At 45.3% G+C, this 27,204-nt stretch overlaps 5 protein-coding genes across 6 annotated transcripts; 4 read left to right on the top strand and 1 right to left on the bottom strand.

The window, feature by feature from the left end:
• The first annotated feature begins 5,083 nt into the window (after positions 1–5,083).
• Positions 5,084–6,565, top strand: LOC120697372 (peroxidase 2-like). The gene is made up of 2 exons (XM_039980569.1): positions 5,084–5,428; positions 5,514–6,565. The coding sequence occupies exons 1-2, from the start codon at positions 5,186–5,188 to the stop codon at positions 6,276–6,278; spliced, it is 1,008 nt and encodes a 335-aa protein (XP_039836503.1). The 5' UTR covers positions 5,084–5,185; the 3' UTR covers positions 6,279–6,565.
• A 7,478-nt stretch (positions 6,566–14,043) lies between these two features.
• On the top strand, positions 14,044–15,175 carry LOC120700568 (peroxidase 5-like). The gene has a single exon (XM_039984819.1). It carries the CDS (start codon positions 14,044–14,046, stop codon positions 15,019–15,021), a length of 978 nt encoding a protein of 325 aa, XP_039840753.1. The 3' UTR covers positions 15,022–15,175.
• Positions 15,176–15,659: 484 nt separating this feature from the next.
• LOC120697371 (DNA-directed RNA polymerase V subunit 7-like) lies at positions 15,660–17,757 on the top strand. Of its 2 annotated transcripts, XM_039980567.1 has the most exons (3): positions 15,695–15,809; positions 15,913–16,030; positions 16,938–17,757. In XM_039980567.1, the coding sequence occupies exons 2-3, from the start codon at positions 15,975–15,977 to the stop codon at positions 17,473–17,475; spliced, it is 594 nt and encodes a 197-aa protein (XP_039836501.1). In that variant the 5' UTR covers positions 15,695–15,809; positions 15,913–15,974; the 3' UTR covers positions 17,476–17,757. The 2 variants fall into 2 exon arrangements, with proteins under 2 accessions (XP_039836502.1, XP_039836501.1); XM_039980568.1 differs by lacking the exon at positions 15,913–16,030 and having other exon boundaries at positions 15,660–15,809.
• Positions 17,758–18,125: 368 nt separating this feature from the next.
• LOC120701204 (peroxidase 2-like) lies at positions 18,126–19,647 on the bottom strand. Its single transcript, XM_039985339.1, has 2 exons — positions 19,337–19,647; positions 18,126–19,142 (listed from the first exon to the last, which is right to left on the bottom strand). The coding sequence occupies exons 1-2, from the start codon at positions 19,559–19,561 to the stop codon at positions 18,390–18,392; spliced, it is 978 nt and encodes a 325-aa protein (XP_039841273.1). The 5' UTR covers positions 19,562–19,647; the 3' UTR covers positions 18,126–18,389.
• A 5,022-nt stretch (positions 19,648–24,669) lies between these two features.
• LOC120701203 (peroxidase 2-like) lies at positions 24,670–26,236 on the top strand. The gene is made up of 2 exons (XM_039985338.1): positions 24,670–24,907; positions 25,252–26,236. Exons 1-2 carry the CDS (start codon positions 24,677–24,679, stop codon positions 26,005–26,007), a joined length of 987 nt encoding a protein of 328 aa, XP_039841272.1. The 5' UTR covers positions 24,670–24,676; the 3' UTR covers positions 26,008–26,236.
• The last annotated feature ends 968 nt before the right edge of the window (positions 26,237–27,204 follow it).

Genomic DNA, 27,204 nt, shown 5'->3' with positions numbered 1-27,204 from the left:
ATTTCCTTATATTCTTCTAATTCCGAATTTATAGCCGCGGGTAGCTAGTTTTTTATTGAATTATTTTTGTATTTTTACCTTAAAAAACATATATTTGTTATTTTATTTATCTATCTTTCACCCTCGTTTAATATTACATGTACCTTTCTATGTATAGAAGTTTATATCAATCATTTATTTCTATACCACGTTTGCATATTTTAATACTTTAATATGCAAAATATCAATTTGAGAATCGTATGTAATATTGGGTCATGTTGAATAGTTGTTTGACCTCGATTTGTACCTTGCAATATTTTATTATTCTTAAGCGAAAAGATCTCAAACCTAGTTGTTAGAATACCTAAGTAGCTTCTAGTAGACTTAGGTCTAGCTTATTGTGGCAGCAAATTAAAAATAATCATGGATAAAGTATTTAAAAAAAGGTTGGGCCTCTTTGCTGGCTTCGGTCAAAACATATTATTATTTTTATTTATTTTCAATTGTCCATATAAAACTTATATACATGCTATATTACTATATATCTATATATTAATTTTTATTCAGTGAAACCTATTGGTATTTTCTCCATTTATGTAGATTTTTTTATTTATTTTTAGTCCATCTGACTGATTGCATAATTGGTCAACTTCATACTTTTGTCATCTCGGCGATGTATAGTTTCAGACATGTTTTCGCTGTTGTTTCTAACTCTTTTCTTTTAACTTCCATTTTCTTGAGCTATTTCGATTGATTTCTCCATCTTCCGCTTTTTTCTCCACACATTTGAAATCAATTAGTGTATTTCACGTCCGATGCACCTAACAGAGTAGTTCCCTGTTTAGTTCGACTCACTTGCTGAGTTTAGATTGTGTCTCTTGCTGTTTTTTCCTAAGCGAAGAGGAGAAACAACACCAACCGGATTGAATTATTTTGTTGTAGGCTATCAACTTAGGGCTAGTTTGGCAGGACTTCGGCTATGGCTGAAACGACTCCGGTTGTAGCTCCGTTGATGGAGCAACTTCTCTAATGGAGATGAAGCTTGGAAAACGTTTGGTAAAACTACTTCTATTTTTTCATTAATACATGGAAGATGTTAAATATGCAAAGTGCTCCTAGTTTATGATTCTTTACAGATAAATTTTATTATTCTCCTACAATTTATAATATGATTTTATAATAATATAATTTTATATGAAGTAATATAATAGTAATATAATAATAGAATAAGCTAAAAAATTATCTTTTCTTCTTTTTTCCCCTCACTTTTGTCATTTTTCCTACCTTTCTTTTCTCTTATCTCTTTTTCTAGTTTTTTATCCGATCTACTTTGCTCCTTCTTTATCCTTTCCCCACACTAGTTATGTATAGATTATGGAATATGTAATATTTTAAAACACGGTACAAGTCAAGACACTAATGGAAATATGGATTCTTATGCGAACTTTGTATTTGCTACGGGCTCTGTTTTGGTAATACTGACTTTGAGTAATTTAGAATATTGTACCTTCATTGAATTCAACATGAACTCTTCTAGTTAGTTTAGACCACGTTGTGTCTCCTTTAACACTATTACATTTGATAATAGATAAATAATTAATTATTATACTTAGAAAGGTTAATTTTTTCTTCATGTTAATGGAATTTAACGCTTTGCCTACGCATCAAGAATATCACACGTGTGTATGGTTCAGCGTGGCGCATGGAGGGTATCGTACTTTCGTCTTATTATGGATACGGGCTCAACCACATTGGTGCCTTGCTATTCGTAATGCGTGCTGCTAGCTTCTTGCTATTTGAATAGCTCAACATATAGTTTTGCGCACTCCACAGCATCAGAGGACAAACTCGCTGAATGCCTAAGTTGAAACAATTTAATATGGTGCAGATCGATATATGTAGGGCGAATATTTGAACCACAATTCTATAGCCCCCAGTACTGGCATATGCAAGTCCTGCCTCTTATTTTTGTCGAATTGCTAGTCATGCTGATCAGTTTCTGTACGCATAGCAAATAAAACAAATTAGGTTGTGTTTAGATGCTGAAAAAATTTAGACGAAATTCACTGTAGCAATTTTCAACCGAAAGTAGAAGGACTAAACATGATCTAATTATAAAATTAATTACATAGATGGACGGGAAATCGCGAGACAAATCTATTAAGCCTAATTAATCCGTCATTAGAGGTTGTTTACTGTAGTACAATATTATCTAATCATAGTCCAATTAGACTTAAAAGATTCATCTCACAATTACACTCGGGGTTATGGAATGAGTTTTATTAGTTATCCACATTTAATACTTCTAATTAGTGGTCAAACATTCGAAATTACTGCAGGTCCTAATTTTTTTTGGAATCTAAACATAGCCTTAGGACGGAAGCTGCAGCACTCAAATCGAGCTCCTCATCCGCGGGATCAAGTTGTTTCCTGTCTAAACGAAGTTCTCATGTCTCAATTTAATTACTTCTTGTCCAAATTGATTTTTCTCATCTACAGATTGCGGCCTAGCCAACCGTCCAACCCTATCGAGATCTTGTTTTTTATTGGATTGAACTTTTTTTCATCAATAATTATGTTGCTAATTCTTGGATTTATTAGCTTGCATCTATCTAGGCCGGGTGTCTCATTATCTAAAATTGAGCTTGCATCTATTTAATAATGTGAGCGACGTAGAGGACATGATGCATGGGGGTGCTGTACGTGTGTGATTAGGGAAGGGAAACATAGAATCCATGTCCATGTTATCGTATTCGGCATGAACTCTTTGGTCATGTCCTAATTTTTTTAAATCCGAAAATAGCTATTTTCTAATTGTATTTATATGAACTCTTGAGTTGATCTAGACTGTTAGATCTTCATAAAATCCAACGGTGCAAATCTTCTCTTTTTTAGATTAACGTGAGAATTTCTAGACTCTCTCGACGAACGTGGTGACTTCTTTCGACTTCTTTTAACCTTCTCTTATTAATATAATTGATTAATCGCTGCGCTTTGGAACTTTTTTTCTGAACATTTTCGTTTCTACCTGAAAAGTGGAAACACTTTTAGTTTGTCCCATCGACGATGCAACAGGTAGTAGCTTAGGTAGCTGTACCCACAACACAACAACAGCTAGCCAACAAATGAACAAATTACAAATGGGAGGAGATGAGAAGAATACACAGATATCAGCTAGGGTTTGACTATGTACAAGGAGGACAAAGATACTTTCTCTACACTGTGTCTCCACAGAAACAACGTTGTGAGAGTCAACTTCAGACCATGCGGATTATTTTTGCCGGAGGACCCATGTCCCAAGCTAAGTCAGATCAAATGGCCGACAGCAATACAAAAGACGGTGTACGCTTTGCTGAATTGTGGCTGAGGAATAATTCAAAACTTTGCACTGTATGTACAAGATTTGAATGAAGCCTCTCTCTCTCTCTCTCTCTCTCTCTCTATATATATATATATATATATATATATATATATATATATATATATATATATATATATATAGGGAAAAGGGCCGGGGGATTAAAACTTCGAATTATTCATGTAGTAATAACTTTTTGATGAAAGTTAACACGGTGATCCATTATTGCATTTGCAGCATGTGTTGGGAGAAAAGATTAGGAAATGAGGAGACTGAACTTGACAAAATGTTGAGGTTCTCTTGTCAAATCGCCCTTTAGTTGTGCACCAACAAACCTTGATTAATGGTTAAGGTGTACGTAGCATAGCTCTATTATTGGAGCAATAGGTCACATCTAATATAGTTTGACTCCACCCACCATAATTTGCATCCATTCTCATGGTGTACAAATTACAAGTGCAGGCTTTGTAGTATGGTACAGTGCGTCATTTTTTGCAATGAAAAGAAAAACTATCATATATTTGAAAAAAACATACAAGAGATTGTTCTTTCTTTGGAAAAAAGATTACTCCTATTATTGTGCCTTCATTTCTTCTTCTTTTTTCTGAAGGAATCGTGCCTTCATTTCTGAGGTGACTGTTCTTGATCTCATTCATGCCTAGTTGGTTACTTTGTTTCTCTTCACTCTGCAACGCAAAATAAAAATAGTTGGGGTCCGTTCAAGATTTTCGCGCTCTCGGCTCTTCAGAGCCCGGCCCACCAATCTAGGCAATCGTGCAATTGGGCTCCAAGCCAGTTCTCCGGCTTTTGCAAGCTCCGTGTAGAGAAATGGGACCTCATATATATAGAGTGGCGAATCTTTTTTCCGGGCCTGCAGCGTATAAGGCCCACTACCCGTGTCACAGGTCCAAGTCTTGATGACTGGGATGAAAGCAGAACCAAAAATACAGGAAACGAGTCAAAAAAAAAGACCGTTTGGTGAATGAGTTTTCACCATTTTCAATAGTTATCTCCAATGGAAATAGCACGAATGTAAAAGGGTGACAATTAGTAGAGAAACTGAACCTGACGCTCTGCTCACGCCCTTAGCCTACTGATAGCTGCTAGTAGCAAATGTAGCATGCAGGAGTCTCAGCTGCTAGTCGTACTCCTACTAAAGGTACTACTACTAGGTCGTTGGATCTGAAGCCAAATTCAGTAAATTTAACTAATTAAGAAAATGGAATCTGACAATATGATGGTTGGATTTACGCTCTGAATCCAAGGATCCGGATCTGGCGCTTTCGCAGTTCGCACGACCGCAGCACTCCTCAGACCCCTCCTCATGGCGCCGTCCTCTTGCGGTCGTTCGTCCCAGTCCTCATCTCACTGCCACTGCCACTGCCACCATGGTCCATGCATCCATCCCCACGGCCGCCGCCGCCGCCGCCGCCGCCGCCGCTTACAGTCTCCAATCCAACCCCCTCGTGGCGGCGAGAGAGTACATGCACAGACACTGCAAGCACAGATCTGCAGGCCCCAATCAGACAAGACCTCGCGCATGTTGATATACTAGCTGGTCAACACCACATGGCACGCTGGATCGCTGCTGGTGGCCATGTTATTCCTAGCAAGGTGGCTAGCTAGCTGCCACTTCGCCAGTGACAGTGTAGGTCCTCCATGGATCCATCATACGGTAGTTCCGGCGTCGATTTGTATATATATATAAAAAGGCTCGTCTGCTCTTCCCCTTCCTGTTAGGCTGTTCCTACTAGCTACCTTGCGAGTGCTCTGTCTATCCGCAGGGCCATCCTGTACTGCTGTACAGTGGTGGTGGCTGTGCAGAGTGCAGAGTGCAGAGCAGCAGAGATGGGCGCCGCCACTGCTACCAGAGCTCTAGTACGGCTGCAGCTCGCCGCGGCGGCCGTCGTCGTGGCGTGGGCGTGCTGCGGCTTCCGCCCGTCGGCGGCGCAGCTGCAGGTGGGCTACTACAACGCCACCTGCCCGGGCGCCGAGACCCTCATCGAGACCATCGTCCACGCCGCCGTCCGAAAGGACGCCGGCAACGGGCCTGGCCTCATCCGCCTCTTCTTCCACGACTGCTTCGTCAGGGTAATTCCCCAATGCCAATGCCAATGCCAATGCCAATTGCCAGCAGCAATTAATTTGTTGATGCCAACGATATGATACAACGCAGGGCTGCGACGCGTCGGTGCTGCTGGACGACCCGACGGGCACCCCGGGCAACGGGACGGTGGAGAAGACCTCGCCGCCCAACTTCCCCAGCCTCCGGGGCTTCGCCGTCATCGACCGCGCCAAGCGCGTGGTGGAGCGCCGCTGCCCAGGGACCGTCTCCTGCGCCGACATCGTCGCCTTCGCGGCGCGCGACGCCGCGCGCATCATGGGCGGGATCAAATTCGCCATGCCATCGGGCCGCCTCGACGGCCGCGTCTCCAACGCCTCCGAGGCCGTCGCCAACCTGCCCCCGGCCTCCTTCAACCTCACCCAGCTCGTCGCGCGCTTCGCGGCCAAGAACCTCACCGCCGCCGAAATGGTCACGCTCTCCGGCGCGCACTCCATCGGGCGCTCCCACTGCTCCTCCTTCTCGGGCCGCCTGTACCCGCAGCTCGACGCCGCCATGAACGCCACGCTGGGCGCGGCGCTCCGGGGCCGGTGCCCCGCAGCCGCGGGGCGGCGCGACCGCGTGGTGGACCTCGACTTCAAGACGCCGCTGCAGCTGGACAACCAGTACTACCGCAACGTGCAGACCCACGAGGTGGTGTTCACGTCGGACCAGTCGCTCGTCGGCCGCAGCGACACGGCGGCGCTCGTCGCGCTCTACGCCGCCAACCGGACGCTCTGGTCGCAGCAGTTCGCCGCCGCCATGGTCAAGATGGGCAGCATCGAGGTGCTCACCGGGCCGCCCGGGGAGATCCGGCTCAAGTGCAACAAGGTCAACTAATCAATCAGCTGTAGTTCAGCACTAGGGAGGGAATCATCGTCGGGACCTTTCTCAGATAACTCGAATCAAATCAGAGGCGCCATCGATTGATCGATCGATCCATCCACCTGCATTGTTCATGTGTACTTAATTGTACATGACACATATGGTCATTCCTTCCATTCTGCCTTGTACTTTGACAATTATTACCACTTGCGCGCATGATTGTACTAAGCTGTAACATAAGAGGAAGAGACTGTAGAATTTAATCGATTTCATCGGCACACAACCGGATGGTATCTGCTACTACAATGGTGGTAAATAATATATTGCATTGCATTCATTTGAAAAATGAAGCTAAGAACAACAATCCATGCATGTATCTGTCCTGCTGCCATCTGAATTGACAATCTCCTGAAGTTTCTGTCTGCATCTAGGACGAACAGCCTAGTCACCCGTCACCGAGACCTCTCGCATTGGCATTGCATCGCGTGTGAAAGCTAGCTAGCAAGCAGAACCGGTGGTTCCGGCTGGAGGCCGGTAGAAGACCACGAGCACATGAGGTAGACGGAGAGGGAGAGAGCCATATGCAATTTGCAAAGGGGTGGGGGGCATCTTCTGCCTGGCGAGCACCTCCGCGGCGCGAGGCATGTTTTGTTTCCTTGTCGCTGGGGCGCCTCCGATCCCCCACACACCGTCTCTCTCTTCTCCACTTCTAGTTGGTCTGGTCGTCTTTCCACATCGCTCGAACGAAGAACATGCGCGCATGTGCCGCGACATGGGCCGCCTCCAATTATCGGCACACCTGCATGAATGCGCAAGTACATGGAGATGGCGCCATGGACAGACAGGAGCTACAGCTTGGTGATGACTGACGGCTGATGGCCCTGCTGATTGGCCTCATGTGGCAAGTTCAGACCAGCCGGACCGGAGGAAGAAGCTTCTGCTCCTGCTGCTTTTACTATTTCGACACCAGTAGTGGCGACTGGCGAGGTAGTTAACCGCATCGGGATCGGCGCCGGGGAATGGAGAAAAACTGTCAGCGATCGAGTCATTGACTAGGATAGAATACCTGCACGACCTACCAACCATTTCTGCAATCGAGAGTATCACTGCATGACTGCATCTGTGCATCGCCTCTCGCACTGTCCTTTTTAGGCTTCCCACCCCGTAAACACAAAAAAATCGTAAACCCAAAAAAGTGAAAATAAATCTTACTAATTTGAAGTACTAAATGAAGTCTATTTACAAAACTTTTTGCATGGTCGGGTTGTAAATCGCGAGACGAATCTAATGAGCCTACTTAATCCATGATTTGCAATAGTGATGCTACAGTAACCATCAGCTAATTATTGGTTAATCATAGATTAATTAGTATCATTAGATTCGTCTCGCGATTTACAACCCATTTGTGTAAAAAGTTTTGTAAATAGACTTCATTTAGTACTTCAAATTGGCAAGATTACCACGCAAATTTTTTTTTGCGTTTACAGGTAAAACAAACTAAACAGGGCTTACTGGAAACCTTTGCTCCAAGTTGATGGATCCTTCCCCTGCAGCTTTAATCATCACTCGATCCACGTTGCTAAACAACTGGTGGTCCTGCAAGAGGACATGGGGCGAAGGTTCTCTCCTCTGGCAGCATCTGCAGCTACCTTACCGTGGGCTGCAGGGAAGCTACAAAGGTGGCTGCTGAAGTGCTGGATGGGCAGAGGAAGAATAATCTTCTGCTCCGTCAGAGGACAGTGCCGCTGGGGCACGCCGTCCTTGGATCCTAGCGCCTCCCTGAGCTAGCTTCTGAGCCTCATGCGCATGCATGGCGCTTGGCCTGATTGAGGTTGAGAGATACAGGATAACGGTTTGTGACCCCCTTTTTTTTCTATCGTTCCAGAATAATGTAGGGCACTCACTTTGGATCCTTGTGGCCCGACATGGCACGCACACATGATTGCCAAAATCATGCACATGCTCGTAACTGTGCTAGATGCCTTACCTTTTCTCCCTCCGCATTGTATAATCAGGACTGTACATGGTTCTCATACTTCTTCATATGGGCTGACAGTTACTCCCTTGTGCCGACAAAAGAATTCATCCACTCATGAATGCTTGGCATTTTCATTTTGGATGATGGCACTGTGTTAAAGAAAATTGTAACTTTGACCACTATTTTCGACATTGAAGTATATATAGTTGTCCAAGCACTACTACACAAGCAAGATTTAATACCGGTTTGGAACCTCTGGATACGTAGTACCGATTGTAGCAATCGGGACTAAAGGGTCCATGACGCTAAAAAATCTTGCATGTTTTGTATAGCTTTCTTGCCACCCCACTTAAACAACACATATACGGGTCTAGTTAGGATGCTATCATTTTGAACTAACCCGTGAAGAACCCTTTAGTCCCGGTTGGTAACACCATACCAAACGGGACTAAAGGTTTGGGCTTTTAGTTGGGACTAAATATATACTTTTAGTTTTGGTTGGTAACTCCAACTGGGACTAAATAGCCCCCGCCCCTTAGCCGTTGGACCTGGGACTAATGTCTAGATTAGTCCTGTTCTCCTGGGCCCAACTATGCACGAGATGAATGCTAAAGATTGATACGGTGTTGTGTAGCAGAATACATCTCAAACCGATACATTTAGAAGAAACGCACCAAGTAATATGACCATGCTAATTCTTAAAATGACATCTCTTGTTGTCATCAGAAGCATGAGAGAAGTGTTTCCCCGGCCCCCTCACAACTGTGGCCGGTCTTTGCAAGAGTATATTTTTTTCCTACTTAAAAGGAACCTCTAAAATCTGTGTATTCGTTCATGTGGGAGTGAAATGATTATTATGATTTTTTTTAAAACTTCATGAACCGCACGTTACAATAAGCATGTTTTAAGTCATTGAATTCTCTGGAAAGAAGAGTTTTTTCATTAGTCTTTTTGTGCTTTTTTGGGCCAGCTGTCGTTATTTGTTTTCTTGAGAGGAGGGTGTATTCTGTGCAAAAGAGAATATTTCTTTTGAAAAAAGTACATGACCACTCAGCCGTTGGGCCGGGTTAGGGATTCGAAACCACTTAGGCCCAGGAAAGGTTCATGCAATATTGAGCCCAACAGAAGAATCAGCCCAGACGAATTATTGAGTGGGCCAAGCTCTTCACACGCTCCCAGATAGAGAGAAGTCACAAGCTTGCGTTTTTTATTTTTATATTTTTCAAAATCGTTTTTTACAGAAATATATTTTCAGTTTCACAATTTACAGGTTTATACCCCTACCGCCCGGCAGGGGGGCGGTAGGCTCCCCCCAATATAAAAGCCGAGGTCCCCCACACCTGCATTTGCAGCAAACAACATCCATAGAGGGAAAAAGGAGAGACGTGGGGTGAGGGAGGGAGTTGCAACAGCGAAACCCTGCCAGATTTCGCACTTGTGATCTGCATGTAAGTTACGTATGAATCCATTAATATTGTAAAGCAATTTAATTTAATTAATGCTATAGTATTAAAATTTTAGTTCAGTATTAAAATTTAAGTTTATTACAGACTTGTTTCTAAATGAATTATAAATTAAAATAGAATTAAGTTTTGGATAGTGAAATATAGTATTAAACTTGTTTCTAAATATTGCAGCATAAGGCAATGGCTGCCTCCAATTTTAGAGGATTTTCATGGACCGAAGAAAAATCTAGTATAATACTTGAGATCATGACACATCTTGTAATCAGTAAGAAGTTGGATGTATTAGCGGATGGTACGATAGAGATGGTGTTGTCAAAATTAGTTCAGTTTAAAGATTTCACATTGTTTCGAAGTATTACAACGCAAGATGTAAAGGAACACCTACTAGAATGTCGTAATATATACATGAGGGTGTGTGAACTAGCGAATCATTCTAATGTTATTGGATTCTTACAAAGTACTTGTAAGATATGGATGCGGTCAGAGGTGTATGAGATGCATATTAAGGTAACTCTTATTCAGTTCTAATCCCGTCCGCCATTTGTAATCCATATTTACGAAATAGTAAAATTATTATGTAATTATATGCTAGGATTACCCCGAGGAATTAAAATATTATAAAAAATGGTAATTCTATAACCATGCTACGACTTCAATTATAACTACTAATCCGAACCCTAAGCGGTTACAATTATAAAAAAACACTAATTATAACCATAGGAATCCGGCAGGGCTTCGCTGTTGCAACTCCCTCCCTCACCCCACATCTCTCCTTTTTCTCTCTATGGATGTTGTTTGCTGCAAATGCAGGTGGGGGGACCTTGGCTTTTATATTGGGGGGAGCCTGCCGCCCCCCTGCCGGGCGGTAGGGGCCTCCATACGATAAAACACAAAATTTAATTACATATAAGCCCCTACCGCCCGGTAAGGGGCGGCAGGGTGCCGCCCGCCCCGCAGACGGGCGGTAGGCCCCCTGCCGCCCCCCTGCCGGGCGGTAGGGGTATAAAATTGTAAATTGTGAAACCGAAAATATATTTCTGTAAAAAACAATTTTGAAAAATATAAAATTTAAAAAAACGCAGCTTCTCTCAGCAACAAAGAAACAAAACGAGCACCCTAAAAAAAGAACGAAAGCTAGCAATCCTTCAAAAAAAAAGAAAAAAAGAAAAAAAAAAGGCTCCAAGCTTTCTTAGCCCTCTCGTCTAGAATGAGAAACTGTGTAGATTGCAAGAAATAGATATGTTTTCTTTGTCGACTCGTCCATGTTGTCTAACATAAAGCAGCTGCTCGATCCCACCATAATTTGGGTCTCAAAGTTGAGTAAACACCTTATATATAGCCGATTCTCAAACAAATGAGCTTCACGCATAGAAGGTTACTAGTCAAAAGCAATCTGAACAATGTTTTTAATAAATTCTGCAACATGACAATAAAATATTACCGTGATGATTACAACAAAACACATCAGTTGCTACCTTGTCAGTTGCGGGTGCGAGGCTTCTAATTAAATAGTGCTTTTGTCAAATGTTAATAAAAAATCAAAGGAAAATCTCAAAAAATAAATGTTGTGACCATTCAAAGAGTTCTAGAAAAAATGGTGGAGAAGAATTTAAAATTCCATAAAAAGGAATAGTTCCAAGAAGAATCGTGCACACTAAGAAGCTAAGGCAAGACTCAAAAAATCAGCTAGCTGCATCTGTGTGTATGGGTAGCTAGGTGGGTGGGTGCGTGGGGTTGGGGGCGGGGGCGGGGGGGGGGGGGGGTGTTCTCCAAATTAATAAACCAAACTAATAAAAAACAAGCATGTCCTAAAAGGAGTTGACCTATAACCTCGGTCAAAAACTCAAAATTGATCTTGGCGAATGCGTCCCTGCCACTGCCTGTAGTGAGGTCCTTTTCACCTTGTAATCCTTTTTTTTCCACACTTGCTCGTACCGAATTGCTGCGTCAACTTCCCTCAGCATGTTGCTGCGTCAACACATCAATGAAGTTTAATTTTATTCTATTATTTGGAAACAATGAACTGAAGTACGTTCTCCCGCATTTTCTCATACTAAATTACCGCATCAACGCACTTAAATTTCCTAAAAAAATTGCTGCATCATCGATCGGCAATGAGATTTCCCAGGGCAGGTTAATTGAACTTGTTGCTTGCATTATTGGATATAGCACCATGTTGACTTTTGTTTCACAGAGTTGCTTCTGAGGAGATGCAGTGTGGAAAGTATCTTGGTCCTAGTATCTCTGTACTCTTCTCATCTCTTCGTATTCATTCGTAGTGCGTATCTGCTCCGCACCCCAACCAACCAAGGTCTAAGGCTAAGTTAACTCAAAAGACTAGCCTGATGAGTGAGGACTGCCCTACCTTATATATATGTTGTGCTTTATCACCATCAATTTTTGATGTGAGACTAAATCTAACATACTAGCCTAATGATAACATAATCCATATGATCACCAGATCGATCTCTTTGACTTGGTTCTATGAGATATACAATGTAAACGATGGAAAGTGAAAGAAACTTTTGTTTAAAAAAAGGTCGACAGAAACTCTTCAAATTGCGATCATACAGATGCACACACGGCTTTGATTTGTCCCGGCCGGTGATGCGTTATCGACCATGTCAATCTGAATAACATCTGAAACTTTTACTTCGTCGAGAAGAATTTTGTCAAGCAAACATTCCGATCGACGTCGTTTTCTTTAAACAACTCTCCTTTGCAAATCATTTGCCGCTACAAACAAAGTCTCGGCAACATTAGGTAGACGGTGACATCTAAATACACCACACTGTCGGCTGCTTTCGCCTCTCTCGGTCTTACTCTTACCAGTTCTTCCAGCTATGTATGCCATGCATCACAACACACCAAAGTCAAAATCGCCTGCATCATAATATAAGGCATGGTTCATCGAGCACCGTCCATCGGGCCTCATCAATACTTGCATCGTTAGGTTGATGCGTATGCAATGCAAGGACACAAGTTGTTAGAGTAAAATACATGGCCGGTCCTCGAACTTATCTCAAAGTATCATCTAGGTTCTTAAATTCTCAAAATATATTTTTAGATTCATAAACTTGTCCGGAGATGTCATTCGAGTCTCTAAACTCTCAAGATGCATCTTCAGGTCCCCAAACTTGTCTTGATATATCATTTCCGTCCCTAAACTCTCAAGGTGAATTTTCAAATCCCTAAAAATTACTATTAATTAATTCTATTCAAAATGGATTGTTTATTAAGCTATTTTCAGCCAATTCATTTATAAATCTTACCATTGAGACCATTTAATTCTGAATTAGCTGCTTATTAATCATGCATAATGGGTTAATCTAGATCAATTGATATCAACGATGTATATTATAGTTTTCCCTTTTAACATGGAGATATCATTGCTAATTCTGAATATTTTCTACTAACTATTTTATATTTTGCATGTACTTTGTGTAAGTTTATTAAGATAATTTTGTTCTCATTCTCAATAAAAATTAAAATAGCAATTTTTTATTAAATTTAAAGTAGCAAAAGAACTTTTTATTAACTCAAAGTAGAAAAAAATATTTATATTAAATTAAAAATAGCATCTTGAGAGTTTAGAGACCTGCATGACACCGTGAGACAAGTTTATGGATCTAAAAATATATTTTCAGATATTAGGGACTTATGTGACACCTTGGAACAAGTTTAGGGATCTGAAAATGCATTTTGAGAGTTTAGAAACCTGGATGACATCTTAAGACAAGTTTGAGGACCACCCATGTATTTTACTACAAGTTGTTATTACTCCCTTCGTTTCAAATTGCAGGTCGTTTGATTTTTTTGACCCCAAGTTTGACCACTTATTTTATTAAAAAATTTATATAAAATATCACTTTTTTTGTTGTGGGTTGCTTTATCAATACAAGATCTTCAAGAATGATTTAAATTTGATAATGTTTGCACAAATTTTTTGAATAAGATGAGTGGTCAAATTTAGGGTAAAAAAAATCAAACGAACTACAATTTGGAATGGAGGTAGTATTTGTTAGGTTGATGCATGCTTAAGGAGGCTGCGTTGCATTTGGGCTTTGGCAATGGCAGGATTGGGTCTTACTCTTACGTGTTGACTCGGTGCAAAATGAAGCTATCCATCCCCAACTACTACAACCAGGGCATGCATGTGCTCCCTGTATAAATAGAGATCAAGCAGCTGCGCCACTCCTCATCTCTTCTCAATTCCCATCACCATCTCCTCTGAGCTCAAAGCAGCCACCCTGATTATTAATTGTATCTGCAGAGACTTCAGAGAGAATTAATCAGAGTAGCATCTGACTGATCAAACAATCCTTTGTTCATCATCATGAGGTCGACGTTGCTGGCCTTTGCCTTGGCGGCGCACGCCTCGCCGTCACTGGAGGTCGGCTTCTGCCAGCACTCGTGCCCGCAGGCGGAAGAGATCGTGCGCAACGCCGTCCGCCGCGCGCTCGCCCGTGAACCGGGCCTCGGCGCCGGGCTCATCCGGATGCACTTCCACGACTGCTTCGTCCGCGGCTGCGACGCCTCCATCCTCATCAACTCCACGCCGGGCAACAAGGCCGAGAAGGACTCCGTCGCCAACAACCCCAGCATGCGCGGCTTCGAGGTCATCGACGACGCCAAGGCCGCCCTCGAGGCGGACTGCCCGCGCACCGTCTCCTGCGCCGACGTCGTCGCCTTCGCGGCGCGCGACGGGGCCTACCTCGCCGGCGGCGTCGAGTACCAGGTCCCCTCGGGACGCCGCGACGGCCGCGTCTCCAACGCCGACGAGGTGCTCGACAACAACGTCCCCGGGCCGACCGACCTCGTCGGCGAGCTCGTCGAGAGCTTCGGGCGCAAGGGCCTCTCCGCCGACGACATGGTCACGCTCTCCGGCGCGCACACCATCGGCCGCTCCCACTGCTCCTCCTTCACGCAGCGTCTCTACAACTTCAGCGGCCAGCTGGGGCAGGCCGACCCGTCCATCGACCGCGCCTACGCCGAGCACCTCAAGCAGCGGTGCCCGTGGCCGTCCAGCGACGGCCAGATGGACCCCACGGTGGTGCCGCTGGACCCCGTCACGCCGGCGAACTTCGAGAACCAGTACTTCAAGAACGTGCTCGATCACAAGGTCGTGCTCACCTCCGACCAGACGCTGCTCGACAGCCCGCGGACGGCCGGGATCGTCAGGTTCCACGCCGCCGTCGACAAGGCGTGGCAGGTCAAGTTCGCCGCGTCCATGATCAGGATGGGCAACATCGAGGTCCTCACCGGCGACGAGGGGGAGATCAGGGAGAAGTGCTTCGTCGTCAACAGCTACTAGTCATTGCAACCTCGATCTAGAGCTACACCAGCTTTGAAGCTTTGAAATTTGAATGGGACACCACTTCCACCAATCGAATTGATTTATTTTCTTATTAATTTTATGTAATCATCGTCATATTCATCAGCCGTGCTCTTGAAATAATTTTTGGTCAAAAATGAAAAAGTTTGACTTTGAAAATTCAAAAAAATGTTATATTTTAAAACGGAGCTAGTATATTTTATGGTAGATTCAATGAAACAAATTTGGGTATTGTAAATGTTATTATTTCTTTCTATAAATTTTATTAAAATTTGCTAAGTTTGACTTAGAATTAATCTAATACGACATGTAAATAAAAACAGAGGGATTACATTTTAGATGGATTACAAAAATGTTCCAGCCTTCATCACATTGATGTCTTACGGTCACTTCAATCGTCCAAATTGCTTAATTTTCTAATTAATTCGATGTACTCGTCAATTGTGTTTGTCGAATACCCAATTTGTTTTTTAGAAAGTGTTTGTCGAGTACCTTGTAAAGCTTGCTACACATCTCGAAAACATTTCAACAGTAAGTTCCCCAAAAAATAACATTTCAACAGTAGCCCATCCGTTGTCTGCTACTCTGCTTTGGCCCAGCCCACACGAATGGGAAGGAAACTCTTCACACACGGGCCGCGCAGGCCGGATCACCGAACGTCGCTCTGCTGGTCTTCTTTCCCCACGCCTTCCCTTCCTAGCGCCGGCGACCTCGGGGGGAGCGTCGCCGCCCGCCGATTGTTTCGTCCGGCGACGAGCGTCCGGCAGGTACGCCCGCCCATTCCCTTGTGTTCGCTCCCTGCTGCGCGAAATCCAACACCCACAACTCTAATTTATCCCGAAATCCCCACCCCATCCATCCATACCCTAGCCGCTGCTCCTCTCCTCCCCGCCAGATCCGGTGGGCCGGCGACGGTGACGGCCTGACGGGCGATGCGCTGGGCGGGCCTCCGTCGGCCCGAGCAGCTCACGGCCGCACCATCTGGCAGGTAGCCGCCGGCGGAGCAGCAGTGCCTTCTCCTTCGACGGGCAACAAGGCCCGCTCCTTCGGCACCGAGGCCCATCTCCTCCCTTCGCTCCCTCAGCGCCCGCCGCTCTCCGCGCTGGTCGATAGGATGTTGGAAAATCCTTCAGCGGCAGTTGGGGGCTTGGGCGTCAGGGCATCCCTTATGCGTTAGCCCTATGTTGTTTTTTACTACTGTAATATATGCTTAAAAAGTCTCACTATTTCTGATTGAAATGTGGAAAGTGTAGAACAAGAACCTCAACTACTTATAACCCCAACCCAAAGAATTTATTCTAGAGTTTCTATCTCATTTCTTGGAGAACTTCTCAAGAACACAATCACACAGCACAGGGTGGGCTGTGAGGCAACAATAGTAAGTAGAAAATGCTAGTTGGGTTCTATGATGGCTAAGGTTCCATTTTTTTTAATTCCAGTAGTTAGTTTCTGTAAGCTGTTAGTAGAGAGTCCTCTACATAAGCCTAAGGAGAACTGTATCAGATTATAAAGCTGTGAATGAATTGAAAGCTGACTTATTGCTCCTTCATCATCTGACATAGTGACACCATTCCTGTCATTATGATAGGGGGTGAGAGTCCCCAATGCCTGCTCAAGGGAGAAGCATCATCTAGCTTTTGGCTATTTCCTACAGTTGATAACCAAAGTCATACTCCATAACTATGTGTTGACATTCGAATTTTAGTTAACATTGTCCAAAACAGATTTTTGTTCATCAGTTATCTGTGTGATGATACTGCATGCACAGTTGTATGTGTTCTATGAAAGAATGGGTCGCTCAAAATTTTACCCTGAAATGTGCTAATAAGCATGTCCTTTGAACCAGCTAAATGTACTACCAAGCTACTAAGATTGTTATCTTTATCTTTTGGCAGGTACTCAGCCATGGTGTTTCTTGAGGCGGAGATGTCATGGAATGTGTTGATCTCACCTAGCCAGCTGGACCGCAAGGGCCTCCTGCTCCGCAAGGGTATCATTGTACGTCTTCTGGAGGATGTTACGAATAGGAGGGCTTCCAAGGAGCATGGCTACTACGTTGCCGTCAATCAGCTGAAGGCGATATCTGAAGGCAAAGTGCGTGAGCTAACTGGAGATGTTCTGTTCCCAGTTACGTTCACCTGCATCACGCAGAAGCCTATGAAGGGTGAGGTCATGGTTGGACACGTGGATAGGATCCTCAAGCATGGCGTGTTTCTCAAATCTGGTCCCATCGAGAGCATCTTCATGGCTGAGAAGTCGATGAGCGACTACAAGTACATTGGTGGGGAGAACCCGATCTTCATGAATGACCACTCGAAGCTGGAGAAGGGCACTGCTGTGCGTTTCAAGGTCATGGGGTTCCGTTGGATGGAAGCTGACCGCCAGTTCCAGCTTCTTGCTACGATCGCTGGTGACTTTCTCGGGCCGCTGTGAACTGCTTCCACAGGTTAAATGCGATTCTGATGTATATTGCCCATCAGATGGTTGATGGATGGGTGGATCTGAAGTGTTAGAATGAACTTTGCAGTCAGCAGTTTCTCTTTAGTGGCAACACATGGCTGATGTCTTATCTGACGGTAATGCTATCCACTGATGCCAGAGACATTTGGCTCCGTGGTTTTGACATGTCAGTACTCAGTATGCTTGCTTGCAAAGTTGCAAGTGCACGCTACTTGGTGTTCCCTGATCTGGTCAGTGGTTGGATTTGCATTTGTATTGCTTCTTGATTTGCATGGCATGTTGATTAGGGATGCAAGTCCTACATATTTTGGGTCATTGGTCGACCCAAAACTTGATAAAATGAACTAGAGTGGCATGCTACACAATTAATTTAGGAGAAAAAATAAACTAACATGAGAAACCCAAAAACACCAATGGGTACCCACTTGCATCCCTTGTTGATTCATCCATACTTCCATTTACCTAAACCCTTCTCATATTAACTCACCATTTTTTGCGTTATATTTATCTCACCATATGAAATTATGAATCTCATCAGTTTGGCAAGACTTGAATCTCGCCAGTTCAAATGGCGAAATTAAATATGGTTTTAATCTCGCCGGTCACCGAGTCAGCTGGAAAGAGGAATAATTTCTGCAGAATCTTTGTTGAGGCAATTATATTTGAAAAACAAATCAAAAAATAAAATATATAAAACTCCATAAAAGAGGCCCGTTATACTCGGCTGAGTTGGTTTGGGCTAGCACATGGGCTTGGGAAACATCGGCCCAAAGAATAGGAGGCCCCGTTCTGTCCTTTTTTTTGGCCAGTAACAGAACAAACAGCCGGTTTCTTTTTTTGAGAAAGGCACTGAAAGCAGCAGCAGCTGCATATCTAGCTTCGCCGGCTTAGCTGCCGCTGTTGGTGGCGCCGCAGAAGTTCCTGATCTCGCCCTGGGTCCCGGTGAGCACCTCGATGCCGCCCATCTTCACCATCGCCCCGGCGAACCGCGCCATCCAGGCGACCGGGTTGGCGGCGTTGTCCTGCACCATCTTGGCCGTGGCGGCGCTGCTCGTCAGCGTCTGGTCCGACGTGAACATCACCTCCCCGGTGGCCAGGTTCTTGTAGTACTGGTTGCTCAGCACGTTCGGGTCCGTGACGGCGTTGTTGTTCACCGCCGTGCTGCCCGGGCCGCCCCGCGGGCACGCCTGCACCAGCGCGGCGGCGAGGGTGCCGTTCAGGGTCGGGTCCGCGGCGGGGTACAGCCGGGGCGTGACGAAGGAGCAGTGCGTCTGGCCAAAGGAGTGCGCGCCGGAGAGCGCCACCAGGTCGTCGGCGCTCAGGCCCTTGGCGGCGAAGCTGCCGATGAGCTGCTGGACCTGCATGGACGGGCCGGGGATGCTCCCGAAGATGTCGCTCAGGTCGGAGGCGAGCCCGTCGCGGCGGCCGCCGGGCATGGCGAACGCGAAGCCGCCGGAGACCATGGTGGAGTCGCGCGCCGCGAAGGCGAGGACGTCGGCGCACGAGACCACGCCGGGGCAGACGGCCTCCACGGCCGCCTTGATCGTGTTCACGGCGTCGTAGCCGCGCAGCGGGATGGCCAGCTTCTCCGGCTGCGGGTTGCTGTTCGATTGGTCAAGTAGAATGGAAGCGTCGCAGCCCTGAAAATAAATAGAAGTAGAAATTAATCGATATATATGAATTCCGATCATCAGTGGTACTTGTAAAATGTATACCAATTAAATAAGCTTATAATGTATACATTAATTGAATCAAAATTTCAAACTCTAAAGGAAATCAAATGCATAGAAAAGAATAGATGACGCAAACAGCAGGGACGTAACGAAAAACGTACCCTGGCAAAGCAGTCATGGAAGAAGAGGCGCACGATGGCGGCGCCCATGGTGGGGTTGCCGGCGATGACCTTCATGGTGGCGTTGCGGACCGCCTCCTCGGCTTTGGGGCACGTCGGCCTGTAGAAGTCGTACTGCAGTGTCCCGGACGCCGTGCTCATGAGTGCAGCCGCGGCCAACGCCATGAGCAGCAAGGCCTGATGACACGCCGAGATCGCCATCACCATGTGTTTCAGTTTAAGCTACCTAAAACCTTTCTGAAATCTAGGGCTAGATATCAAGCCGTGCGTGTGTGGTAATAAGAGAGCGTGGAGAGAGGGAATGCGTGAGTGTGATGGCGACACTTGCGTGGTCTGTGCAGGTACTTATAGAACGTGTCAATCCACCTCTGCAGAGAGTTCACTACTGCATTTGCTTTATGTTTGTGATAACGCTAACTGCAACTGCAGCAATGATTGAGAGGCTACTACCACACACCATAAACCGGTTACAACTATTGGTGGTTAAGTGCGGTACTCTAGCCTCTCGTTGACACTGCCGAGTTCAGCACGTCGCGCCTATTCGCTCTCGGAGATCGGAGCATTTGCTAGTTTGAGCGCATTGACAATTGGGTGTGTGAGGAGTGACAAATGTCCACAGAACCCAGCTAGCTTGGGGCAAGGTTCTAAGTACCTGACCAGGCCGCTGACTTCAAGTTGGGAACTCTGATCCTCCACCGACAGACAAACAGAAGCACCAGAAGAATGACGTGGTCAGTTGACTAGCATAATGCTTCACACTTGTTGGAAAAACATGCACGCATGAGCAAGAAATTCCAATTAAGCTTGGTAGTATGGCATCACGTTTGTGTTGTTTGTTGGTTTTGAGGCCGGTCGCATATGATTAGATGGACATATCTTGTTTACAAATCTGGGATGAATATTAATATATATCTGGTCGACATTCTCTCCGCTAATTATTGTGCCAGCAGTTTCTAGCAAAAAGAATGTCAACCGACTAATTAAAGGGTCGTTAGCACATATAAATCCACATTTTTTGCGGGTATATGTTGCTCTTTTGTCTCTCTTCGATCTTGTGACAGAAAATATATAATGTCAACAGCAATTAGAAAATTTTAGATTTAGGGGGTGTTCGCATTGGATGATGTGCTAAAAGAGGGGTGCTAATGTTTAGCCCTAGATGTGCTAATGGGGCTATAAATGGACTAATCTTACTATTACTAATTGAAGGTTCTTTTTGAAATCTCCAGATGAAGTCACCTAGGATTCTAGGTGGACAGTCTAAAAAAAATAAAGAAATCCTACAAATTCTCATAAAAATCAGAAACATCCGACCATCAATTCGTCAACTCTAATCATAATAGCCATTGGATCTCTTATCTTTTTCTAATAAATTACCCACTTCTGCCATGAAAATAGACTAAAGTAACCCCCTACACATGTATCTAAATTACCCACCTCTACCATTATAAAAAATAATCTAAAATAACTCCCTAATCTTCATGTAAATTACCCACTTATGCCATTATAAAATAATATCAAATAACCCCCTAAATTTTCATTTATATTATCCAATGATGTCATAGTAAAAAGTTAAATAAACATCAAATCTAAATCTAAATTATATTATTATAATAAAATCTTAAAGCATATCAATATAAAATTCTAAATTACTATTTTTATTATTATTAATATATTATTTATATAAAAATATTAACCATAATATGTGTGTCACCATATATTCATGTATAAGAGAAGAGACAAGATATATAAGAGCACGAATTGATAGACTAGTAGTATGCAAATTTGGATCGCAGAATAATTCTTTTGACCAGCACACAGACTTTTCTCTCTTTCAGTTGGGCATGCTCAACGTGCAACATTAGAGGAGTAATCTTCCGTAATTAAAAAGGTTATATCTGAGTATCATATTATTTCCCAACCCAAGTCAATGATGATGCCGATCATCTCTTATGTCCACCTCCGGTCCTTTTAGTAATCTTGTTTCAAACAACTACGTGCATAAAAGGCTAGCTAAACCATTATTGATCTAATTAGTTTATCCTAAATGTCATATATTTAAAAATGGAGAGAGTAGTTTGTATAGTATGTCTTACAAATCCAAGCAAACAATTAGGTAAAATGCATCTTTGTGGGTAGTTTGTATCCCTTGCCTAGGAGGCAAAACGACAAGGCATATGAAGTTAGGGACCCACACTTATGCTTTGATGTTCGTTAATCCTACATGCTTGATATTTATGTGAACAGAAACAATTCATGATCAACATTATTGGTCAGAAGTTGACCATAATCTATAGCAAAACTAGCTTGATCATATGGAAAGAAACAATATATGCCAATGTAGGATTACTACTCATACAGCAGTTGAACCATTAAGAGAGAGAGAGAGAGAGAGAGAGAGAGAGAGAGAGAGAGAGAGAGAGAGACGTGGACATTAACGACCTTTCAGTTGAGTTAACATATTATTGCAGACAATCAGACATCATAATTAGTGGAAACAACAATGTTGAGGACCAGTGTCGGTGTCCCGACCCGGAGGCCTGGATCCCAACTAGTAAATGCTGTGTGTTTCCTCGTCCCAGATGATGATGCAAGAGGCAACACAGTAACACACGGTTTATCCTGGTTCCGGCCGCGGGGCCGTACGTCCAGCAAAGGAGGTGTGCGAGGGCACTGTATTATCTTGCACCCGACGTGCTCGTAGTAGGGGGTACAAGTGAGGCGAGATAGGGAGGAAGGCTCCCAAGTCTCTGCTAGAAGAGGGGTTGAACAGGGCGAATAGGGATGCCGGAGCGTGGGTGATGATGGATCTCGTCTGGGAGCGTCTGAGCGTCCTCCGAGAGAGAGAGAGAGAGAGAGCGTCCGAGAGCCTAAGAGAGCGTCTGAGCGTCCTCCGAGAGAGAGAGCGTCCGAGAGCCTGAGAGCCCGTCTACCAGTAGCCCGCCTCATCTTTTTATAGTCACAAGGAGGGACGGCGCACATGAGTGGGCGTGGAAGTCGTCGTTTTCCCCCGAATCACGGGGGTATAGTGGTCGGATACTGTAGAAAGTACACTGTGGGGATGGCGACTCGACGTACGTATTGTCCTTGGTCTTGCGGAGATCGTGCCGGCGTCCTGCCCGTCCTTGCGGGCGGCGTGGTCGTCGCTGGTGTATGGTCTTCTATATACGGCGCGGTGGCATTCAGTGGGCCCTACGGGCTAGAGTCCTCTATGCACCAGCGACAGCGGGGCGCGCGACGGCCCCGGACCCCCTGGTCGGAGTGCGGGCGTGCACACTAGGAGGTCCGGGGGACACGTGGAGGTCCCGGACTCCTCGAGGGGGGAGGTCTGGGACCCGTCGTTGTGTGCTGAGCGCCCCTCTCTGAAGGACACGTGACGTCGTCGGACCCCTTCCTCAGCGGGAGGCGGGTCCGGTTGGTCGGTGTAGGCAGAATAGTAACGGGAGCAGTGCAGAGCCTGTCTGGTCTCGCGTCGCAGGTCCAACAGTGCTGCTACAGCATCCGGGATGGCGGAGCGGTGACCGGAGTCAGCGGATGGGACCCCGGTCACATCCACTGTGGGAATGGCGGCCCGATGCCGCCTGTCCTGGGTGCCGTGGTGGAGTGGCTGGCCTTTAATGCCTTCGTACGACGGGTGGGTGAGCGGCAGGGCCGTTTGTCCCTTATGCCGATTGGTGGCCTCGAGCGAGGCGGAGATGAGTTACTCCCTCGAGGGTAGGTTTGCCACCCTCGAGCGAGGCGGAGATGTTTTGCCCGCTCGAGGGTAGGTACGCTACCCTCGAGTGAGTCGGAGATGCGGGGCGCAGTCAAGGGGTCTCGACGGGGACCCTCGAGCGAGCCGGGGATCGTCCCGCGGGTTCGAGAGGGATGCGAATGGGCCGCACGCTGGGCTTGTTTGAGTCATTTCCTTTCTTTCATATTGGAAGGAGGCCGTGGGCTTTCGTGGGCCCAGTTGCTTTAACATGTGTTTGCGTTTTAAGGCGATCTTATTACCCCGATTAGGGTGTCCCTAATCGTGGTACCCGACAACCAGTACACAGCATATCTTTGTCCATAGTAATATTTCTACATGTTCATCTACTCATATGTGACCTTAATAAGGAAGGAACAAAAGTTTTGGTACTCAAATTTTTGCCTGTTTCCTTGTATATACCAAAGTAAATTGCCCAAATTAATTTTCTTAGTCATGGGTAAGTGGTTAACCAGATATATTCTACATATATAGTGAGATGTACGCAGCTTTGCCCTATGTATTACAATATTTTAACAATAAGCGCTGAACTCATCATAGAGATAACAAGCTGTAGTTTGATTGAAAATCTCAAGTAACCCTAAATAACACTCCCTTATTTGTATCATTTCCAAAGGAATTGTAGACGATTTTTTATCAAACAATTTCATTTTAGACTTGCGCTACTTCCCTTGCACTATTTTTTTTCTCGAGAAAGGATAACCCTGCTTTTATAGAAAAAGGAAACTTTTCTTGCACTAGTTATATATAAGGAGAAAGAACATTGTCAGATCAACCCTTCATTCTGTATATATTACGGCTACTCCAGGAGAGTTCCCGAATTAGAGTCAACCACTAGTTAATACTACGTAGTTAGTTGGAATCATGTCATAATAAATCTCCAAGTGAACGGAATTAGCACTCACTACTTGCCAAGTGGCAAATCAATTTGCAATGTCAACACGCGCCCTTGCACCAGCTTGTAGCTAGCTAGCTAACTGCGCCGTTTTTTTTTTTGAAAGGGAAATTTTATTGATTTCAAGCACAATACATCAAGGTGATACATTATCTTGAAATTTTCCCGACCTCTGCCTAAACGACACACAGCCTAAAAAGAGTTTGATAAAGATCCGTCCACACTAATGACTGTCAATCCGAAGACTAGACCGCCACCCATGTGCCCGGGCAAAAAAATCCTTGGCCACCTGTGCCAAGAAATGAGAGGCCGCTACAAGCTTGTCCTGCAAAGTAAAAAAAAAAGCTAACTGCGCCGTACGTGTACCCAGCAAATAATTGTAGCCAGTACATATATATGTTGTGGTAGTAGCAACCTCCTAATTAAGGCATTGTTTTTCGCCCAAACTTACTTCCAAATGATTTGTTGCAGTAAAGATTGTAAACAAAATGCAGTGAGCTCTCTGTAGAGGCCGGATCTATAAATACCCCTCATGTACCACACCATTTGCCATCATCAAACCTTCACCTACATCTCTTCCTTTGAGTTTCAGTAGACACACATCATCAAGTAACTTGATCTCTGTCATATATATATAGCCCTCTAAAAGCCTTTTGAGTTGATCAATAACCTGACGATGGCGACATCATCAAGATGCAACAAGGCCACGCTGCTCATGGCGTTCGCCGTGGCTGCTGTGCTGAGCACGGCGTCGCGGGCACAGCCGCCGCTGCAGTACAACTTCTACGGCAGCTCGTGCCCGCAAGCTGAGGCCACGGTGCGCAACGTCACCGAGGGGATCATCGCCAAGGACCGCACCATGGGCGCCGCCTTCATGCGCCTCTTCTTCCACGACTACTTTGTCAGGGTAACTACTAGTACTACTGATAACTGTGTATTCAGTGGCGGAGCACTCAGTACGGCAAGGCAAGGTGTGGCCACTGCCATACCATGAATTTTGTGAAAATACCTTCTCCTCTTTTTCATCTTTGTTTTCTCCTATATTCTTCAACTAATAGACTAAGGGAGAAACCAATGTTGCTCTATCAGAACACTGAGCCACCTTAATTTCAATCCGTCCTTCGCTACTGTATGTATTGATACCAACTGAAATTAAAATGATAGGTAGCAGAGATGTAAAAATTAAAATATATTGTTAGTATGCACAGATATGAACAAGTCAACAAATAGAGATTTATTTGGGGTTTGCAGGGCTGCGACGCGTCCATTCTGCTCGACCCGACCAGCAGCAACCCGCAGGTGGAGAAGAAGGCGATCGCGCTCCGCGGCTACGACGCCGTGAACAAGATCAAGGCCGCCGTGGAGTCCGTCTGCCCCGGCGTGGTCTCCTGCGCCGACATCCTCGCCTTCGCGGCGCGCGACACGGCTGTCGTCTCCGGCGGCTTCGCCACCTTCGACATGCCCTCCGGCCGCCGCGACGGGGTGGTCTCCAACTTCATCGAGGTGCTCCAGAACATCCCGTCCCCGATCCTCAAGCTCCCGGACCTCATCAAAAACTTCGCCGCCAAGGGCCTCAGCGTCGACGACCTCGTCACGCTCTCCGCCGCGCACTCCTTCGGCCAGGCGCACTGCTCCTTCTTCAACGGCCGGCTGTACCCCACAGTGGACCCAACCATGGATGCCACCTTCGCCGCCGCTCTGAAGACGGTGTGCCCGCCGCCGGGCAGCGGCGGCGGTGACCCGGTGGTGAACAACAACCGCGTGACGGACCCCAACGCGCTGAGCAACCAGTACTACAGCAACCTGGTGACCGGGCAGGTGCTCTTCGTGTCGGACCAGCAGCTCATGAGCAGCAACTACACGGCGGCCAAGGCGGCCAACAACTCCGCCAACGCTACCGCGTGGATGGGGCAGTTCGCGGCGGCACTGGTGAAGATGGGCGGCATCCAGGTGCTCACCGGGACGGCCGGCCAGGTCAGGAAGTACTGCAATGTCGTCAAAAGCTAGCTGATTGAGCCGGAAACCGAGCTTCTACAATCATATACAACTCGTACACTGCAAACCGGTAGCAACGTACTGTATTACTTTATTTTTTTTAGAGAAGAACTGTATTACTTCATCATCATTCCTTAAAGAAGGAACATTCTTTTCTTTATCTCCTCGATTGACTTCCTTTTCTATGTAAATTTGCCAATAGTCTAGTTAATTTATATAGAGTAAAGTGTATCAGAGGTTCATCAACATATAAAAGGGTGTCATTTAAGTTCATCAACTTCAAAATTGCATTTCTGAGCCCATAAACTTTTAATTTGTGGCGCTTAGGTCCACAAACTCTGAAACTCTATTCCTAGGTCCATAAACTTGTAATTTATGTCACCTAGATTCATACCCCTCCATCTAGCCTTCATGCACTAATATCACACCAACATGAATCTACACGGTGCCCGTACGCTGCTAGTGTTTCACCAGAAGGGTTAAATTTGAGCCCCAATTTCAAATCAATTGTATAGGGAGAGAAGAGAGGATGGATGAAAGACTTGTCTTGGAGGAGGTTATTGATATGTAGTAGGATTCAAATGGGGTTTACAGACTGGCATTGGTGAGTTTTGGAGCTTAGATGTGGATATGACCTTGTAATATGGGTGGAGAGGAGGGGGTGATGGCTTGGGAAAGATGGACTCAATAACATGTGTACCGTGGTGGTGTCAGGTGTTGTGGCGAAAAATCTCGTGACGGCGTTAGACTTGGACCGACCCAGAATGGTTCTAGTTAAGGGATTGAAAGATATTTATGGACAGTGATATTGGGACGATCTTTGTGGGCACGTCTGTAGCCACATGACTGCTCATGGATGAAGTTGTAAGGACTACCTCCACTAAACGTGGCATCCGGTTGCTCACGTTGGCATGGTGCTTATTGGCCATGTTTGGGAAGTGGGACGATGTCCATCGCACAGCAAGCGCGCGTCCAACAGAAGCTCCGATTCCATCACTTCTCGCCGCAGCCCGTTCGGTGGGATTCTCGGCTTTTAAACAAGCCCTGCATGAAGGTATAAGCATACTCATGTTATTTGCAAAAATAGTTCTAAGAGGTATTCACTACTAGTAATCTCAAGAAGTAATACTCATTTTGACCGTGCACATAAAACAAATCCTACTTATTTTAATATTTCTGCACTCTTTTTTCCTGACTTGACCATAGCCT

Source organism: Panicum virgatum, chromosome 3K, assembly GCF_016808335.1.
Source record: "Panicum virgatum strain AP13 chromosome 3K, P.virgatum_v5, whole genome shotgun sequence".
Lineage (NCBI taxonomy): Eukaryota > Viridiplantae > Streptophyta > Magnoliopsida > Poales > Poaceae > Panicum > Panicum virgatum.
The sequence above is the reverse complement of the archived record's forward strand: the minus strand, read 5'-3'. Positions and strand labels throughout refer to the sequence as shown.